This window comes from Calidris pugnax, unplaced genomic scaffold (assembly GCF_001431845.1).
Source record: "Calidris pugnax isolate Ruff unplaced genomic scaffold, ASM143184v1 scaffold11, whole genome shotgun sequence".
Lineage (NCBI taxonomy): Eukaryota > Metazoa > Chordata > Aves > Charadriiformes > Scolopacidae > Calidris > Calidris pugnax.
Genome location: NW_015090803.1, coordinates 877,402 through 898,458, shown reverse-complemented (window position 1 = coordinate 898,458; position 21,057 = coordinate 877,402). Strand labels below are relative to the sequence as shown.

The following is a 21,057-nucleotide window of genomic DNA, read 5'->3' as shown; positions in this document are numbered from 1 at the left end:
CTACATACACGGATAGCAATTAACATGATCTGCTTCTAGAATTTACACTGAACATATATCTGTTACCAACAGAGGCTACCAACACAGCACATTTTCTGGTCAAATTCTGTCTGTGCAGGAATAAATAATCCTTTTCATAGAAAAGCAAACGGCCATTCAACCAAACTACAGGCATCCAGAGGAGATATTCTGGAAAGAGTATTAAGAGCAAGGCAAGCACATAAATTATACTTCCCTGAAACATTCATTCAGATTCCAGAATTTTGCAATTCAAGGACTACCTGAACCAGAGGTTGTATCTTAGCAATTAATGGCCTTTTAGCACTTTCCACTTACTTTTTGGCCCCATGAGTATGACCACTCAACTTTTGAACTCCCATAATCATTCATCAGTCACTATGATCTACAACAATCAGTGCTACAGTTAAGTATTATACGAAGAAATAAATTATTTTATGCCCTTATTTATTGCATTGAAAAGAAAATGAAGTTGTTTGTGAGTTTATGAAGTTTTATCATATATCTTCAGGCGTCGCCTCTCCTTACTGAAAATCTGTGGTTCAGTTATTCCTCTAGGGTCTCATTCCATGTTTATATGTTCCTGGATGTCACCCTCTGTACTTTTTAGTTCTGTAACTTCCTTTCTAAGATGGAGTGGGAAGTGGATTACTTGCACACCTTAGTCATAAATATGGGAGGCATATTTTGGTTCCTGTATGATTTTCATAATTCTTTTAAGCCATACAGGGACTTCTCAATGAATTTAAAGTGTGTAAGGCTATTTTCATGAATGCCTGTAGAACAAATGCCTACATTATGTTACGTACTCACAACCAAAGTGAATCTCAAAAGGCTTAACATTTAAAAACTACTTTCCAACAAACCATATCTAAAATTTTTGCTATGCAAGCACAGCTTCACAGTGAAGCAGACCAAGTCTTTAAAATTTGCGACTTAAACAGTAAGAGCATTAAGTCTCTCTGAAATCATTTACCTTTCTAGGCACACCATTGATATGAAGCTTCACCATGTATTTGCCACATGGATTATATTCTGGTTCTCCTTTCTTATTCTGAGGGTAAATTATACTGTAAAAATAAAAAAAAAAAAAAGGGAAATTGTAACATATATTATTTGGCTCTACATACACGGATAGCAATTAACATGATCTGCTTCTAGAATTTACACTGAACATATATATATATATATGGAATTTCTGATGAAAGAGCAACTCAAATTTAGCAAAAATAGCAATAATGTTTAAATATGCGTTTGTTTTTAGACCTTGCTCTTGCTGCACTTCTCTGCTTAATATAGTAACAAAAAGAACATAAGTAGTCTGATTGTTTCTCCAACAGAAACAAGGCAAACAAATTTATCTTACTATTAAACAAACGGTATTTACATATCTGTAGTATAAATATAGTATTTGCCTGAATGACAAGTCAAACATCTGAAGAAGGATAAGACGGAGCAGAACTCGCTGCTCTTGAAAAGAATACAAATTCAGTTCTAATGAGTATAGGTTAAAACAAACAAACAAAATAATCCAGGGAACAACATTCACACACTGGTCTGGCAATGGACCCCTGGCAGAGTGTGCCAAACCCATACCAAATTTATCACAGGACACCAGTTGAGTGGAACTGAGATAGTGTGGTTAATATTAATTCTACGATAAGATGCAAGATGGACCACCCATTGCACAGCGGCTGGCACAGCAAAGTAGGAAAGTAAACCTCTAAAGCATGATATGTAAAATTTCTATTAAAAACCAAAACAAACCTTCCAAACTATTTATTAGTCCTCAAAGCATACCTGAGGTTAGACTCCAGTGTCTGTATACATATCTATATAAAGCTGACTTCCCTCTCAGAAGTGCTGAAGCCACGTGAGTCCCAGGGAGATGAAGGTGAAACAAATGCTAGGTCTTACTGTGTCCAACTGTCATAGAACACAGTGCAAAAGCTTGGTAGTATTAAGCCTGAAAAGATCTTAGAAGAAACACTTACCTTGTGATCAATTTTTTGTTATATCTTCTTTCATATGCCGCACTGATTGCTAGTGATGCCACAAAAGAACAGTCTGACACTATTGTCTATAAAAAAAATAAAAACAGTGAGGACATTTACTAATAACTTAGATACTGAGAGACAAGCAGGGTGCGTGGAGCAAAGGACAGTCGCCGAGACAAGCAGGGTGCGTGGAGCAAAGGACAATTGCCAGTTAGTAATTCCCTTCAAAAGGGAAAGGATTTGAACCCAGAGAAGCAAAATTACTACTAAAAAGGCAGGAAACATACACTTGCTCAACCCGAGGCACCTACAGAGCAAATGAGTTAGAATTATTAATGACAATCAGAGGGACTTGCTCAACCCGAGGCACCTACAGAGCAACTGAGAGTTAGAATTATTAATGACAATCAGAGGCAAGTGCAGATACCTCAGCATTCACTCACACTTACTCCCTCCTCCCCAAAGCACACTAATATAAAACATATCCAATGGCATAGCCTATCGCTGGTTTCAGAATAGCTTGGGCCATCAAAAACTAAGCAAGACATTTACACTGTTCTCAATGGGCTGCTCTGCTTTCTGTCAGATAAATTTTTAAATCTTGCTCATTATTTTTTCCATGCAGCAAATTAAGTGAACAATTTGCTGCATAGTATACCTTGCCTTTTTTTTCCATGCTAACCTTCCCACTATTTCTGGAAAACAGGATTTTCAGCTGGAATGCAAATTCCTATTTTCACTTCCACTGCTAACACACCTGTTTATTCTCAAGTGCTACTATTTATTTACTTCGTCTCATGAGAGCCAAGGAAAGCACCGTGACATGTAGAGATCCTTTTTTGAACAAGGAAGTTTTATATCCCCCACAATAAACTGCTAGCAGCACACATTTCTCCTTAGGAACTATTTACCTGCTTTATGCTGAAACTTGATACAGTATAAATCATCGTAGGGTTATTTGTTATGTCATCTGGTCGCACCCACTTGGCAAACATTGCTTTCTGTTTGGGGGATAATGGTAACTTCCCACATTTATCACTAGATTTAAGAAAGAGAAAAGCAGAAATAAATCAACAGCGGTTTAGAAAAGCTTTTCATGGTATGTATGTCTGATAGATGGTGCAAAATATGTGCAGAACAATTACACTGCTTTGTATAGGAACTGCAAAACAATTTCAAAGAACACTGCTACTAAGTTTGTGATTTTTAAGGAAAAAAAGCAAAAACATTAAGAACATGAAATAAAAGCCAAACGCTTCATTCATACAGGACTGAACAGGAGAATGGAATTCCAAAAAGCCATCTACACCATCAGAAATCCAAACTCTTCACTTTATTTCAATGCGATGAAAAAAGGTTTCTTAGTTCTAAAATACCTTGTCTGATTGACAAGCCTTGAGTGGGAGAAAAAAACAACCACCAACGAACCCCAAGAGTCTTTGTCTATTATGGCTATGTAATCTTAATATACTGTTATTGTTCATGAATGAAGGTTTAGCAGTTACATATGACTCGTTCTCGGAATAGTCCTTTATGGAGAAACAGCTGCCACTTTCATTTTACAGGCAACTGAGGCCCCAGGAGCTAGCCTCATTAGCTTACAGGAGAATCAGGAAATGGACCCAAGTTACCACCTCAGCCTAATACTCAAAAAAAGCCAAATTTATAGACCTGAAGACAACTGCAAAAGCAGTGCAGAGCAGGATCAGCTTACATTAAAGTCTTAAGATCAGACTTGAAGAAGGAAGTGGTAGTATTTAAATATCTGTCTGAATTATGCTTAAAAGCCTACTTAAACAATTTTAGACTCTGAAAGAAATCCCACAGAAATACTAAACACGGGAAAGCTTTGGAAATAAAAACAAAAGTACAATAATTGATTCACTTACGAAAATGGCATAGGGAAGGCAAAACGTTCCCTAAGATCAACACTCATGAAAGGTACATATTCAATGCCATTAATTTTTGAAGTCTTCCTGCAAGTCATAAGAAAAAAGAAAAAAAAAATATAGTTACAAACTTAATCTATCATTGTTCAGAGACTAAGTTCCAGAAGGTAATAACAAAATTAGCTTTTAAAAACTAACAAGACAGTGCTTCTGAAAACAAGACAACTTCCTCTAGAAAATGGAACAATCACTGTATTTATTCATGTTTGAAATGTGCAGTACTTGATGGCTCAGTCACTAATCATTTTATGGGGAGGAGGAGGAAGGTTGAAAAACTTAATAGACAATGCATTTTATTTTTCTTTTTTAAAAGATATATTTGATAATTTTCAAAATTCACAATTTAAGCTACAGGTTTTATGGATTATTTGTAGCGTATTCTACCTACAATAAAAAACAAAGCGAAAGGAACTGGATGTAACAGAAATCACAGTCCTACAAAATATTACGCTTCCTCAATTTCCAGTGAAGTAGTAGTTGTATAATCCATAAAACCTTCTTTGTACCTTGGCTTCTCAGAGCCAGATCTTTCATGAACTCAGTCAGGTAGTTTGTGTACAAAGTACAAAAATAACATTATGAAAAATAATCCTGTCAGTTGGTTACAAGAAATTGTCTTTTCAACACAAATTAGAAAGTATGGACTGTGAATAAAAGCCATTAATAATATTACTGTAGATAATACAAGAATTTATTAATGTGTAGGTTACACCAGCAACAGGATTTGTTTATTGATCTCATGCTTCAGCTGTTTCAATCTACTGTGTAAAATGCACAAAGGATGTGAGCACAAATAACATTTTGGAAAAACTTGTCTTAAACTTACCTGAGTACTTCAATCTCCTCTGCAGTGTATCTCTGACCTTGAGGTTCACTAGCTTGTACTGCTCTGATTGTCTGTGGCTTATCATTTAGAGAAAAATCAGGTCCCAATGGAAAGAATGTTCTGACTGGCTGATTTGGTTTAGCTGCAGTTGACTTCTCCTTCTGAGATGACTTTGACAGAGATTCCTTCAGTGCCTCTGCTCTAAAGCAAGTAAACAAAATGTATTTTTACAACAATGATAAAAATATAGTTATGGTCCAATTACTGATTTGCTTCATTTAGGTTCCCATATATGTTAAATGGAATGAACAAATGCCCAAGTTGACCAACACCACTCTTCTTCAGAAAAATCAGTTTTTGATGCTAGTACTTACTTATTTTCCTGTTCTAGAATCAATTAAAATACAGCATTTCCAACTCCTATATAAGCTACTTTTGACAGAACTCATTAGATTTTTGTTCCCTCTAAATTATGCTAATAGGAGAACTTGAGTGAGTGTTCACTATCTGGAACTTCAGAACAATACCACTGAAACACAGAGAAAACTGATTTACATCCTCTCATACCTTCAGGATTTAATTTGTCTAGCAGCTACAATAGCAGTAAAAACCCACTAGCATTCTCACAACCCAGAATTTCAACTGCTTAAAGACTGTGTATTCCAGGAGCCATATTTGTTGTTGCATTAATCTGCTGGATAGGCACGTGTATGAAAAATATGTGGTTTTTTTATTTTGAACAGACTGAGAAGTGCTGATGACCAGTTTATACTGAGACTTAACCCAACACAGTCCATTATTCGCCATCATACAGCTGATTTGAAGAGTCACAGTGACCTTACACTTGTGTAACTTGTTTCAGATGTAGACTCCATTCCATTAGATCTACCCATACAAATAGACTGCTACTGTCGAGAGAAGTATTTCCCAGTTTCCAACTGTCTTCCTTATGAAGGGATGCTAACACCCTGACTTAGTCCTGGCCTGAAATCAGCATTTTTATAGAAGCCAAATATTGTAGTACAGTACTCTGATTTGCATCTCTGAAGTAGTGCATTGGTACTAAAGAACGCACAGCCCTTTCCTAATTCTGCATGCCCCAAGATCCCCAGAGGGTTGGCACAACAGGTACTATATTCAGTGGTATAGCAGCCAGCACCTATCTGCCAGGAGAACTCGACAGAGACTCGTTCTACCCAGAATCCATATTCTTTGCAGTAGAGAACAGACACTCTAGACTGAGAATCCAACTCAGAGAGTGCACTCATCCCCTGACAGCAAGTATTTTACAAGTGTTGGCAATACTCACCTATCCAGTGCTTGTCGAGCCAGCTGTTTCAGTTTTGACTGGGCGCCTGCTTCTGAAGTTTCATTAGCCTTAAGTGCAAAATAAAAGAAAAAGCTATGCATCCAAAACCCCCATAGATTTTATACGTTCAATTTGTCAAATGCCACACTTATAGATTACAGCAAACAGTAACTAGCTATTTTTTTTTTTTACAATTTTCTTTTGAAATGAGCAAATATGTTATTTAAAAAAATCTCAGCATAAAAAGCAAGCAAATATAATTTTGCTGTTTTAGTGAACTTTCATGGAACAAAAGTGATATTTAAAATTCTTCAGTGAGGGCAACACTGTATACACAAAAAATCTGCCAAAAGAATTAACCATATTAAAACAGTAATAGCAGAGAGAAGACAAAAACAAGTGTTAGGTATACTACTGAGCTTAGATGTGTTCCAATTCTTTTTCCCAAATGAGTCAAAAATAGTCATGGTAACTTAGGAAAAAAATAAATGTGAGTGTTTACTTTCATAAAATAGAAACAAAGATGATTGCTTGCAGGTTAAAAATCTTGTTCTTGCACATCTAAGGCAAGACAGGGCAGCAAAACAGATTATGAAGAGTGCTGACTTCTGTTCCCAGTTGGGAGGTCAGCTATGGCAGTTTGCGCGTACAACCAGTTTATGCTTTTGTTTTCCTTACAGAGGAAGCATGATTACTGCAGCTACGCAATCTGCAAGAGGCACAACAGGAGGTGTGGCTTCTCCCAAGACACCCACAAGCAGGTTTCAGGGTCTAGCTTTGTACCTTGACCAATTCTCCCAGGTCTGCTAGACCAACTGAGGAAACAAAAGGCAAGCGACTTTCACCCCAAGAAACAAAACCAGGAACACCCTGTATAAGCAACTATTTTCATTTGAAAATTAATTACACTTTGAAGTTCCTGGTTGGAAAGACTTTCGAAGATATATGAAGGTAAGCAGTGGAGATGCACCAGCACACTCATCCAGGAGTCAGCTACAGAGGAGGAGGAATGGCTGCTCTCTGAGTGTCTCAAAGGTAAGAAAGAAACAAATCTCTCCACCTGAATATATTGAGGAGAAAGACAGAAGCAAAGTTCCTTCAATCTTCTTTAATCCTGGGAAGAAGGTACTTTTTGATCACCCTGAGGGATAAAGCCTACAGTCATCTTAAAATAATATGCTAGTCAAGATTAAAAGAAACTTCAGTAGTATCTGTACCTAACGAAATACCTGATAAAAGCAGTTATTGATATGAGATAATTTCAGCCTAACTTCAATATACATAAGTAATATTTGCATGCGCTGATACAACAGAAGGAAGAACACAGTAGAGGAAAAACAGTATGCTGCTGCAGTAAATTTTATGTAATAGACTGATAATTTTCTGCTCCAACAGCTCAAGTGGAAAAACTAGAGCAGTTCTAACTCATCTAGTTACACTGTATCACCAGGGTTTTTTAGCCTACATAAAACCAGTTTACAGAATTCAGAGAAAAGAAGATTTTACTCTAGCATGTAGCAAAAGTAACATTCCCCTCCCAACAACCCACATAGATTTACATTAAAAAAGGGAAAGAAGGGAAAAATAAAAACAGACTTGGTGGAGTTACATTATGATGGTGAGCTCTTCCCATAATGAGTTAGTTAAGGCAACTGGATTTAAGGGAAAAAAGCAGTACCTGTAATTATATTCTCCATCATTTATGTAATGGCCAATTCATCTTTATCATTAATTTCAGTGTGAACTGAATTCACTTGTAACAGCTTTAGTGTTGGGCACTGAGTAATCAATTAGTGTTTTTACTAGTTTTGGCACCAGTAGACAGTTATGTTTTCAGAAAGCGTTACACACCAAAATTTCCCTTAAATTACTTCCTTTAATGTAGTCAGAAAGTAATATAGCTGAAACATTAGCAAGTCATCTTCAGTTTTAACTGGTATTAATTTCTGTTTTAGTGTTGCATTTGCTCCAGGGTAAAAACTAACATGAAAAAAGTTCCAGAATATTTCTAGTTTTTAGTATAATCCAGTTCAGGAAAAACACATAAATCACAAATCCCTGTAAATTTACATTGTTGAATAGCAACATAACATAAAGACTGGAAGAAACACTAAAAACACAGTGGAAAAAAAAAAAGATTAAAAAATAGTGTTTAGAAATACAGGTACTCCATTTTTAAGCCAATCTTTAAGGGTCAGTCACTTGTGTAAGTGGAAGAATTTCTTACCATCACATAATTCCACCAAGTTAACCTGTAGCTTAACATACTGTTTTCAAACAGAGTTCCACCGCTTCCGTGTACAACTCTATAGCTTCTTCTGCATTGCCTTTATCATCTTCATCAAAAGCCTGTGTAACTAGGAAGCGAGCACGCTCCAAGTCCAACTGTTGTTTTGTCTTCAGAGGGTCTGTGTTCTGTGACTGAACTGAATGAAAAAGAAAGTATTTAGCTTTCTACAGCAGCAGGTGTGTAAAAACATCCTTAACACGGTACTGAAACACCAGCAGTTCTAATCAGATGGGTAATGTCTATTTCTTGGCTGGAAACCAAACTGTTCTAAACTTCACTAAAAACATCTTTGCAAGGACAAGAAAACCCCACCACAAACACCCCACAAAGCAGAGATACACTCTCAGGATATTTCACATCAAATAACGTAACTATAATCTCTTTCATACTACACTATGGACAAGGATGTTTAATTACATAAAATAGTACATCGTTTGTGAAAACGTATCACCTGTGGTAATATACAAGTTCCTTAGGTGTCTGTCTCATTTCATACCCCTATTAATCACCTGAAGGAGAAGATGGAGTGCACCTTCATCAAAGCTGCAGATCCCACCAAACTGATTCACTGAAGGGCACAGCTGCTATTCAAAGGGACACAGACAAACTAAAGGAAGGCGCTGACAGGAACCTTGGGAAATTCAGCCAGGATGAATGCTATGCCCTCTGTCAGGGACAGACCAGCAGCCCTGCAGGGCACAGCTCTGCAGAGAAGGGCCTGGGGTCCTGGGGGACAGCTGGGCAAACCCAAGCCAGCGATGAAGGCTAACAGCACCCTGGGCTGTGTCAGCGGCAGCACGGCCTGGAGATGTGGAGGAAGCATACTTGGCACTCAGGAGTCTGTACCTGGAATACTAATCTAATACTAAGTCTCTAATGATGGTTGGGAATGGAGGACTTGGCCTTTTGAGAAGAAGCTGAGGGAGAATGGTTTGTCCAGCCAGGAGAGACAGCTTTGAGGGGACCTGCCAGTAACTGCAAGTTTATCAAGAAGATGGATTCAGGCTCTTCACTGAGGTGCGAAGAAAGTGAATGAGAGCCAGTGGCTATGAACTGAAACAGAGGAAAATCCAACTAGACATATAAAAAAATAAACCACTAGAAAGACAACTGCACCTTGGAACCCAGGCCCAGTGGCACAGGAAACTTCTGTCCTTGCGTGTTTTCAGAACCTGACTAGACATGAGCAATCTGGCCAAAAAAATCAATGTTTACCCTTCCTGCTTTGAGCAGGAAATTGGTCTATAGACTTCCCAAGGTCTCTTTTTGGCCAAGCAATTCTATGATTTTAACTGATAATAGCAGGTGTGTGAAAATTTGAGATTTTGGCCTAAGCACAAACACCGAAACAAGGAAACCTTTATGAGAGCACAGACCTTTTTTGCTCTCTCAAAGTTAGTAATTCTACATAATACTAGAACCCACTTGCTTCAAACCCATCATGCAGCTGAAGCTTAGATGCAAGTTTTGATTTGTTCCTCATTAATTTTTGTTGCTAAATTTAACTACTTCCTCAGGTTTGCTCTGCAGATGTGGTTCCTAAGAACATTTAAAAGGAAAAAATACCCACACCCAAGTCTTTAGGAAGTAAGTCTCTGCTTCATTTCTGATGTATCAGAATTCAACACACTGACGTGCTCATTGTACTTGTGGTGCTTCACAAAGGACATAAGAATTACAACAACGAAGAAAGAGCGAACATCATTGATACATATTTCACAGCACCAAAAGGCTTTCCACTCAATTAATTTAAGCAGACATTTAATTAGAAAGCTCCTTACCCACCTGCTGAATGGAGAGCTTGAACTCTCTCCAAGTACTCATTTATTTTTTCTTGAATATTTTCTAAGTTGGACCCTGCCATCCCAGCGTAAATCAGAGCTTGTGCAGCCTCCTGCAGGGAGAAGAATTTGAGACAAAGTTAATGTTTGCTGCCTACAAAATTACTTTCCATAAACAAAGGGCCTGAAACAGCCATGAGTTGCATGAAAACAAGCTCCTACATCTGAAAAAATGACTCAGTGGCTGCAGGCAATTCTGCTGGAAAGAACCAGTTTCAAGTTATAAATGAGATCACATTCAATTTCTCACACATGGGACAACCTATAAGACTATGAAAAACCTTTTGAGGTTCTATAAGGCCAGATCTTAGGCCTGTCTGTATAGTAATGCATGGAATTAGGAGATCTTAAGTACAATTTTTCAAGCATGCACTGAAATTAGTTAAGTAAAGTCCACAAACCACAAACTGCCTTTTATTTTTAAAGCTGCAGATTTAAGGTTAGGAAAATAAAAAAGCTGCTCACTATTTATTTGCAAGTTATCTGGTAATTAAGTAAACCAACATAAAAAGCTTTTCAAAATCAAATGCATGCAATTTTGGTTAAGAAAGTCTTGTCTTTTAGTATTACTCTCATCAAGCTATCAAATCTGGAAAGTCTAAAAATGTTAAGTTTCCTAGTTCCTCAAACTTTGTTTTTTAAAATGTTTGTATGTACACAAAACAGTGGATATTGATGAAAGTCTGCTTCCAGGAGGGAGCACAGTACGTTATCCACATAAAGGCTTTTTCCATGCTGCACAAATCTATTCAGAAAAAACACCTTCAGCTGCATAAGCTGTCTATTCATTCACTAAATTTATGAAAAACATGTAAGGTTTGGCAGGGTTATAATAAACAGTCAAAGCTGACATAGTCTGAGAAGCATATGGAGAACTGAAATTTGTCACTCACAAAAAAAAAAAAAAGAGGATAAAAACCTTACTTTGCCCTCATTATTAGCATGGAAAAACCTCCACACTTTCGTGACAGTGCTCGTCTTTCCAGCAGCAGTAGAAGAGCGGAGGCGGTCATGTAGCAGGCTGAATATGTAGGAAGCAGAACAGTAACTAGAGAGCTGCTCCACGAAGATGGTGCTCAGAGAGGCTGCTCTGCATCGGGCAAGCACAGAGCCGTGGCCAGACGGTCTCTTGTATGGTTTATGGCCATGATTTTTTTGTAAAGCACAGCAGTTCTCTCCCATAAACATCCGCTCAGTTTGCCCAAGCTTAAAACTGATCCTGATACAGCCCGTGCATGTTATCAGGATAAATTTTCACTGACAAGCATCACAGAACCAAGTACTGCATACTCCCTGTCAACGTCCATCACCATATTGCATCACATAAAATGTCTACAGCAGCAAAAAGGTAAACAGAAGTACTGTTCCATTTATAGATAGCAATTAACTACTGTTAAAGTCTATTATACAACCTTTTTTTTTTTTTGCAGGGGGGGAAAAAGTCCATTACAGATAATCTGCTCAAAGGACGTATATATCTTTCTGTGACATACCACAAGTGACAAAACAGGTGCTGTATCATAACGATAAGTTGTCTACATACGATGCAAAGAACAAATGTGGATTTTCAAACCAGTGCTGCAAAACCTATGCAGAAATGATGTTGCTTCTGTGATTTCAAGCACAAGTGTTTTGCCTGGTTTTAAGATACAAACATAATGAAAACAGTCTTATCAATTAAGCCTCTAAAGTAGTTGACCAACTGCCTGGAGAGCCAGCATGCCAACTGTTTCCAGTGACAAGAGGGACATACAATTCCTAGTTAGTGCTTGTGATCTCTTCAATACCACTACTGTTCTTTGGCAGGAGTAGTGTGCCACAGTCACAATAAGCTGACTGTCCGTTTGCAAGCTGCTGACTGCTGGTCAACAGTCAAACTTAGCAATAGTCTTGAGCAGTTTTGCTGAAGTGAACAGGTGCCCAAGTATGCTTCTGACATTTCTGCAGAGCACCATTAGCAAGTTACCCTGAGCTGGCTCACAGGCAGCCCTCCTCTGGGAATCTATCAAAGTTACACGTTAGCAGGAGCTGACAGCACTTGCAAGCCATAGGCAACAAATGGACCTGTTCAAATGGAGTTCCTATCAGCAAACTGTAGTATTTCCCATGCTTCATCCTTAAGGTCAAGTTCTTGCAGAATCCAGCACAGCACCCAAGCTTTCCCATACACTTAATAATTGCACCAGTTGGCTCTGAACTGCTTAGAGCAGTTGGTAAGAAGGCTCGTGATGGGATGCAGCTTATTTCCACTCTCCTAAAAAATACGTAAAGTGCACCCAAAATACTAGATGATATTTTGTAACTACTCTTGTTTAATATAACATCGACAGTGATCCTTCAGGCAACATTCAGAAAATCATATCTATCCAGGCTAAATCATACATAAAGAATTTTGCTTTAACAATATCTGCTGAGTTTGATCTCACTCCTCCTGATCACAACAGGTTTGAACGCCAACACCTTCCCATATAATCTGTTGCAAGAGTCAATACCTAATCTTGGACTGTCAAGAGTCACCTGTCTGAATACCAAAAATCTTACCTACAGTTGCGATTCAAAGCTTTCCTATTACATAGCAGTGTCCATAATCATGCTGCTATGTGGCCTAGCTTTTGCATGCCAGAAAACTCTGTCTAGATTACACTCTTGGTCGTGTGTAGCTTGAACTACACCAAGACTGTCAGGGACACATTTCTGACCTTAACAAGAATATCACCCGTATGCAGCAAGTGAAAAAGATTTTCCACGCACTGCACATAGAGTGATTCCACGCATACAAGAGTGATTACTTGCACAAAAATATGGTTTTCTTCTGAAAAGCATTTGATAATTTCTAACAGATGTACTGAGAAATGTACTGTAATAAGTAGTACTGCACATAGCTATCAGACCATGCACACACACACTGTTGCTGATAAGCACAGTGTGGTATGATTATGGGTAACTATAACTTTGGCATATATATACTTTACATATACAAACTTAGCTCACCCTACATTAACAAGCAGGCTAAAGAAAAGAGATAGTCCTCTTGCTATCCTTTCACACTTACATGCATAGGCCACCCTGATAATAACACTATGCTCTTCATACATTTCAAAGACACTTAGTACTTATGAGGCAAAAGGCCAACCGTAGAGCTCTTAGCAAGTTAATAGAAAATAATTACTTCAGTAGGATAATGGAATATGTGCAATGATTACTGCAATAAGGACAAACAGAGGCTTCAAAGAAACCCCTTCTCACACATGAGAAGCAAAGCCACTGGCATATGGAACTTTAATGTAATCTTGCAAAACATAAATCCAACAAAACAAGACAAGTTACATGGCGAAAAATACATAATGGATGCACAGAAGCCACTAAATACCAGCAGTAAGCCTATAGATATTGAACAAGATGCTGAATCAACCTTCTTGCACTCTCAGTTACAGCAACCTGAAGCTGTATTGAAACAGTTAAACTGGATCCCTAACAGGGTGACTATTCACAGGTGGTTAAAAACATGTCACTGGAAGCTTGAGACCTGAAGCTAGCTGACTGCCGAGCACCTTGTATTTTGCCACATAGTTCTCTACTTATTCGATGACTGCTTATACAACAGAGTTGCTTCCAGCTGCACATTTCAGAGCTGCAGCATCCCAATCGCCGGCCTCCAGAGTGCTCAGCGCTTACATCTCCACGCAAAACTGAGCAGTCCTTGGGGCCTGGCGGGGAGACGGGAGAGGCCAGGACCAGCAAGCAGAGAACCAGCGCTGCGGGGAGGCTCCCAGCGAGGTTCCGAGGAACCCTCCCGAGCAGCAGGGCGGGGGGCCGCGTCCCCAGCAGCCGGGAGCATCACCGTCCCCAGCTCTGCGCTGCCGCCCTACCCCCCCACCCACCGGCAGACAGCGGCGCACCGGCAGCGCTCGGTCCTACCTTAAAAACGAAACACATTTCGCAACCTGCCCTGACAGACGCCGCCTCTCCCGGAGACTGACAAACTTTTGACGCGCACACCCGGCCTTCCGCCGCCTTCTCAGCGGGAGCCGCCACGTCCTCCCCGGTGGGCGAGCAGCGCGGCCGCCCCCGGGGAGCACCCGGCGGGTGTGGGGCCAGAGCTAACCCAGCGCACCACCGCCCCACCGGCAGGCCCGAGCCCCGGCGAGCCACCCTCCCTCCCTCTCCCGGCCCTCTGGGGGCTGAGGGGAGGAGCGCAAACCGACCGTCAGCTCCAGGGCCTCAGAGCGGCGGAGGGGAGACCAGCCGCCTCTGAGGTGAACCGGCCGCCCTGAGGTGAACGGCCGCCCCCTGTACCTTGTAGTAGAAAACCGCTTCCTGGTAGAGCCCGCTCTGGTCTCGCTGCACCGCCAGCTGCGCGAACTTCACCGCGTCCAGCTCCAGCGTGGTGGCATCCATGGCCGGTCCCCTCCCTCCCGCTGACCGGCGTCAACACCACCCCTCTGAGCCCACCCCGGGCCCTGTGCCGCGTGCCCGCCCTGTGCCGCGTGCCCGCCCTGTGCCGCGTGCCCGCCCTGTGCCGCGTGCCCGCCCTGTGCCGCGTGCCCGCCCTGTGCCGCGTGCCCGCCCTGTGCCGCGTGCCCGCCCTGTGCCGCGTGCCCGCCCTGTGCCGCGTGCCCGCCCTGTGCCGCGTGCCCGCCCTGTGCCGCGTGCCCGCCCTGTGCCGCGTGCCCGCCCTGTGCCGCGTGCCCGCCCTGTGCCGCGTGCCCGCCCTGTGCCGCGTGCCCGCCCTGTGCCGCGTGCCCGCCCTGTGCCGCGTGCCCGCCCTGTGCCGCGTGCCCGCCCTGTGCCGCGTGCCCGCCCTGTGCCGCGTGCCCGCCCTGTGCCGCGTGCCCGCCCTGTGCCGCGTGCCCGCCCTGTGCCGCGTGCCCGCCCTGTGCCGCGTGCCCGCCCTGTGCCGCGTGCCCGCCCTGTGCCGCGTGCCCGCCCTGTGCCGCGTGCCCGCCCTGTGCCGCGTGCCCGCCCTGTGCCGCGTGCCCGCCCTGTGCCGCGTGCCCGCCCTGTGCCGCGTGCCCGCCCTGTGCCGCGTGCCCGCCCTGTGCCGCGTGCCCGCCCTGTGCCGCGTGCCCGCCCTGTGCCGCGTGCCCGCCCTGTGCCGCGTGCCCGCCCTGTGCCGCGTGCCCGCCCTGTGCCGCGTGCCCGCCCTGTGCCGCGTGCCCGCCCTGTGCCGCGTGCCCGCCCTGTGCCGCGTGCCCGCCCTGTGCCGCGTGCCCGCCCTGTGCCGCGTGCCCGCCCTGTGCCGCGTGCCCGCCCTGTGCCGCGTGCCCGCCCTGTGCCGCGTGCCCGCCCTGTGCCGCGTGCCCGCCCTGTGCCGCGTGCCCGCCCTGTGCCGCGTGCCCGCCCTGTGCCGCGTGCCCGCCCTGTGCCGCGTGCCCGCCCTGTGCCGCGTGCCCGCCCTGTGCCGCGTGCCCGCCCTGAGGGGAAGGGGGGCGCTGAGGGGAGAAGAGCCAGCAGTGAGGGAAGCGAGCCAGCGAGGAGAGGCCGGCAGCGAAGGAGAGGAGGGGGGCAGGAATGGCGAGGGGGGGACACGACACGACAGTGGGAAGGGGTGGCACTGAAGCGGGGTGGCAGTGGTGGCGTCTGCCCGTCTGTGGCCGTTGAGGGGGGAGCGCGCTGAGGGCCGTGAGGCACCCCCCAGCCCGCCTTTCTGAGCCCCTGGAGAGGTGAGCTGGGCAGTAGGGCAGACAGGAGAAAGCCCAGGGGTGTTACTGCTGTATTTTAAAACAGTGTTTTGTGGGTGTGTGTGTGTGTTTTATTTTGGTTTTTTCTTTCCTCATGTTTTAATAGAGGTTCTTGAAAGGCTTAATAGCTCCTTCGAAGCCCTAAGCTGTAGAGGTGGGTGCTTGAGGCTTTGTTCACAGTTTCTAGCCTTAAAAGAGAATGTATGCAGTCATGCAAGTGCAAAATAAGGAGCAAGTAAGAAAAGGTGTATTGTGCTGCCCTCTTGTTCAGAGGAAAAAAACCTTGCTTCTGGTGTGCTTCAATTCGGTGATTTTGTAACCTAGATCTCTTATGTAGGATGTTTTGTTTTAGGTGGTTTTTTTTTATTCTTCCTTAGGATTGGTTTAGGGGAAAGCTGCGCTCACTAGGAGGCGGCTGCCAATGCTTTATTTCTTGTTTGCACGATAGCACCTGCTTTCCCCTCTCCCCATGCTTTCACAGTTTCTACTTAATACAGGGCGGGGTCTCTCCACGAGGTGCCATGGGGCGAAGACATGGGGCAATGGGAATAAGTTGCACTGGGAGGGGTTTCATCGTGTTATAAGAAAGAAATTTTTGTAGTAAGAACAGCCATTTGTTGGAACCACCTCCCCGGGGTGCGGTAGAGCCCCCATTACAGGAGGTTTTCAAAATGGTATTGTGCTAAATACCATGGTAAATGGTCAAAATGGTAAGGTGCTAAATAGTCTCATCTATGCGCTCTTTCCTACAGAAGGTTGGACCAGGTGACCTTTCGAGGTCCCTTCTAACCTGGGCAGTTCTGTTATTCTACAGGCTTTTGTTTCTGCCTGAAAGCGCAGCTTATTGCAAAGAAATGTTTTCATGAGATGTAAAAAATACCACCTGGCAACTTGATTCTGAAGCTCTCCCTTATGAGTGTATGACTTTTTAATCTCTTTTCTGATGATAGATTTATTAATCTATCTTTTATTAAAAGGTATACTGCTATTTGCAGGAATGCTAGGCAGTGAAATACTAGAATCTATGATGTTTCCAATTTTCTTATGTACAGAGTTAGTGTTACCATTCTGTTGTCTTTTCTTCATTGCCCTTTTTGTGCTTTACAGACTGCATTGATATAAAATATAGCAATACTCTGTAAAAGATGCCTTGGTTTTTGTGATCTGCTGTGTAGGGGGGCAGTTCTTGTAATCTTCGTAGCTTTGCTTTTGGTTATGCTCCTGGTAAGATTTTGGGATTTTTTTATTTCCTTTCAAAGTATGTTTCATGCTACTTATCTGAGCATAGGAAAGATACAGATTACACTGAAGGATTTTTCTAAAGAAAGGCATATTGGTTCAATATTTACTTAATGATACTATGAAAACAAACAAGGAATTTCAGTCAAGGTCGGCTTCAATTCAGTGTTCAGACACAGTGGCATAATTTGTATAGCCTAAAATTAATTTGTGTATCATGGCTTCAGATTAAACCATTTACAGATCAAATGCAACTCTGAGGTATCCAGTAACATGCATGATGAAAAGGAGGCTGAACTGGGAAGAGCAACAGAAAATGTTACTCCTTATTTAAATCTGCATGTCAAAAATACTTATCCTGTAACATAAATTGAGGTCTCCTCTAGCTAATCAGGATTCAGAGATGTTGGTTGGGAGAATTAATTTTTCACTAATTAGTCATCAGTGGTGGTTGGCCCTGCAGATAATAAATTGCTTGTGTCTTTCTGTTTCTTACTAACCTGCTGTAAAATTCTACATGAAGCTTTTAAATCTACAGAAAGTAGAATAAGTTAGTGAGGTCTTGACTGTGGCAAAGACTTCATACGTATTTTTTTTTTTTCCTTTTGCTTTTAGTTGCAGTTTAGTTTTGGAGCCAGATATTGAAATTGGCTCCTTTTGTTGCTGAAGAAGCATCTTTCTATCAGTGTATCCCAGACACTGAAACGATGTCATCTATGTTTAACTCGTGCTTTTGTAGATACTGTGCAGAAAATAATCACTTCCAGTTATTAAGGTTGTTAAATACCACATGACGTTATTATTTGGGCAGAAGCCAGTAATAGGAAGTAGATGAACATTGGTAGGGCTAATGATGATGATCAGAAGCTTCGTTGCTTCAGTCACTCCGAACTTGGCTGGAAAAAGTGTGAAGTGCATGCATCTATGGTAAGAACTCAGCCATAAATAAAAGCAGCCTCCTCTGGAGAAGCAAATTCTAGTAGTTGGCAGTGATACTGATTGCTGTCGTCCATTTCTCTCTGCAAGTGTTGGATTCCACCTCTGTGACAAGCGCTTCCTCTGCAGGTACTGGGGAATTGTATTCTTCTTTGAGCTTCTGTGCATTTAAACTTGATTATATTAAACTCTTTTTACTACAAAATGAAATTTTCCTTGATTGAAGGCTTTTGAATATGAACCCAGAGCCCTGATTTCTACTGATGGTACTGTTATGAAATTAAGAAGGCAGGTAAAGCAGAGCTGAAAATAAAGCCCTTACGTGTGTATATGGTATTTTAATTATTAATATGCTAGAAAGCACTTCTATTTATAGGGCTTTGAATATACTTGAAAATAGGAGTCAGTTATATTACACCACTAGATGTCTATCTAGTGTTGGATTGAAGTTGAAGTTTTTATGTGGTTAAAAGAACAGAAATGGAACGAGTAAATTTTTAGTTTGGCTCTGCTTTAGTTACAAGTGTGACTGGAATTGCTTTGGTTAATTTTGGTTTTTGAAGTTGTCTTCACTCAGTCACAGTAATCTAGATTTGTTTTTTGCAGTCAAACATCCAGTATCCAGACTGGCCAGAAGTTTTGGGTCCTCCTGTCATGTGTTCCCCCCCCAATGCTGGAGAAATAGCAGTATGAAATACAAAATCGTGTTACTGTAATTCTGTTGATAATATATTTTTTAATAGCACTGTTTCAGCAGAGATTGCAGTCTGACAAAATCTTGTAAATCAGTTTCCTACAAGAATTACTATGATTCTCTAAAAGTAAAGAGTTCTTCCTTACACAGTTAAAACACTGGCTCTCAACTTTATAGACTGTAATTTGTGGCATCTGTTCAAAAGAAAATTGGTCACTGTGATAAGAGACTGTGATCCTAACTGTGGAAAGAGGGAAGTGAGAAATGGATGTTGATTGCAATGTTATTCTTCACTTTTGTAGTTAGTAAGCACACTTCTTTTGGGAATTGCATCTGCTTGTTCATTCTTCTGACTGTTGACTGGGAAAAGAAGCTTAATAATGAAATAAAACTTAAAATGAAAGTTTGAGTGGAAGGCGCCAATGACACTGAACTATTGCATTAAGTAAGAGATCGCCACATGATACTTATGTGTATATGTAATTATTAAAATACATCACAGTCTGATGTAATCTTGTATAAAAAGTAAGAAGAATTTCTGCAGTGAGTTATGGTAGGGTGGCATTTCCCAATTTACTCAAAGTATTCATAGGTTGATGATCACTCTTTGAATTTAGCAATCAGAGGATTGTAGAAAATGTTAAATCCTGAAACTATTGCAGTCCTCCCCCCCGCCCCGCTTAGATGTCAAAGGCACATGCTGTGCTTTTTGAAGGAGTCTGCAAAACTTGGGTTTGGTTTGTATGAAATTTTGTAACAAATTGACCAAGCAGAGCCAGAGTCTCTTCTGCTTTCTAAAAGAAGCTAATATTAAAAATGTTATGGATTGCAGTAGGGAGAGGAATACAGGTATTCAAGTCCCACACGTGTGCGGACTGATGTGTTAAGATTTCATGAGTGTGTTGAATTCAGGTGAAATGTTGAGTACGTTGATTGACTTCGCCAGAGACAAGATTTCTCATTTTAGGGACCAGTAGGAGAGAGTAATGTAACTGTGTTTTATAATCAAGAGTCTAGCTGGAATCGTTAGTGCAAAAGTAAATTGTTAAATGCTACTTTCTTTCAAATGTGACATGACAAGTGGGCTAACAATAGATTTAGTACAATATAAAAGTGAAATGTAATTCTTGTGTTCTCTTTCACTTATTTATGTTGACCTGAAGGGTTACTCTGTTGTGCACCAAAAGGTATGTAGCGTGCTGGTCAGTATAGTCTTTGTGATTTAGTTCAGTTTCTTGCCATGGGTTATCTCCTCTGTCTTTTCTTCTTTTATCGCACTCGCTGTCTACTTCTTAATGCTAATTTTCTCTATTCAGTAAATGAATTACAATAGATAGGTATATGCAACAGTATCTTATTAAAAGCTAGGTTGTCACTTAACAGCAATCCTTTTCTTTGTGTGTGCAGCATTATACATCGAGAATGTGCTCTGGAGTACACTAGCACCTGAGCACTGATAATTTCTGGCTATTAACATCCCATGTTAATCCTCAAAATTGCTGAAAGTAATCAGAACAATGAACATAGCCCTAGTTAGTTTTCTCAATTCCAAGAGCAGAAAGGTTCTAAAATAGATGCTCAAATGCATCTGTCATCTGTTGATAAAAATTTCGGTAAAGAAAACAGTATTCTTTAGAGGAGAGCAAATCCTTTCCAGAAGCAACTCCTAAAGGGTTTATATTAGCTGATTTTTTTGTTTGTTTGTTTTTGAAGAAAAAGACTATGCATTGGGAAGTGAGGGGGGCTTTTTTTAAGGTGCTCTTTATTTTCTCACTTCCGATGAAGGGATTTTGATTAGTTGTTAATTAGTTGTTTGATTAGTTAATAATGTTACTTGCAAGAGACTTGAATTTGATCAAGCAAGTCCTTTACTGAAACAGCTTGTTACACTGTAAGATTTTTATTCCCAAGGAATTATAAATTTAAAGCTTTATACACATTCCTCATTGTGAAGGGTTGGCTTCAGCTAGCAGCCAACCTCGTGCACTTCCACCCTCACAGCAGGACAGGGCTGGAGGAGGAACAGAGAAAATAGGAAGAACAGGAGTGCGAGAACTTATGGGTCAAAATAAAGACAAGGAAATCATTCACCAGTTACTGTTGTTGGCAAAACAGACTCCACTTGTGGAATTTCAATTTATTGCCCGTTAATGTAAACATTTAATGACTGATTTGGGCATTGGAAAACACTTTGCTTCTCCCTTTTTCCAGGCTTAACTTTGCTGCAGGCATCTCGGTTCCCTCCTTGTTATTGACACAGGTTACACTTAGTATATT

At 41.6% G+C, this 21,057-nt stretch overlaps 1 protein-coding gene across 1 annotated transcript in view; it reads right to left on the bottom strand.

The window, feature by feature from the left end:
* Positions 1-14,686, bottom strand: part of CAPN7 (calpain 7) — a 31,528-nt gene extending 16,842 nt beyond the window's left edge. The window contains exons 1-9 of the mRNA XM_014937760.1: positions 14,527-14,686; positions 10,175-10,283; positions 8,368-8,525; positions 6,100-6,167; positions 4,791-4,991; positions 3,905-3,991; positions 2,927-3,053; positions 2,013-2,098; positions 995-1,088 (exon numbers count right to left, since the gene is read on the bottom strand). Coding sequence (XP_014793246.1) covers positions 995-1,088; positions 2,013-2,098; positions 2,927-3,053; positions 3,905-3,991; positions 4,791-4,991; positions 6,100-6,167; positions 8,368-8,525; positions 10,175-10,283; positions 14,527-14,628 — 1,032 coding nt within the window. The 5' untranslated portion in view covers positions 14,629-14,686. The remainder of the gene's footprint in view (positions 1-994; positions 1,089-2,012; positions 2,099-2,926; positions 3,054-3,904; positions 3,992-4,790; positions 4,992-6,099; positions 6,168-8,367; positions 8,526-10,174; positions 10,284-14,526) is intronic.
* Between the last annotated feature and the right edge of the window lie 6,371 nt (positions 14,687-21,057).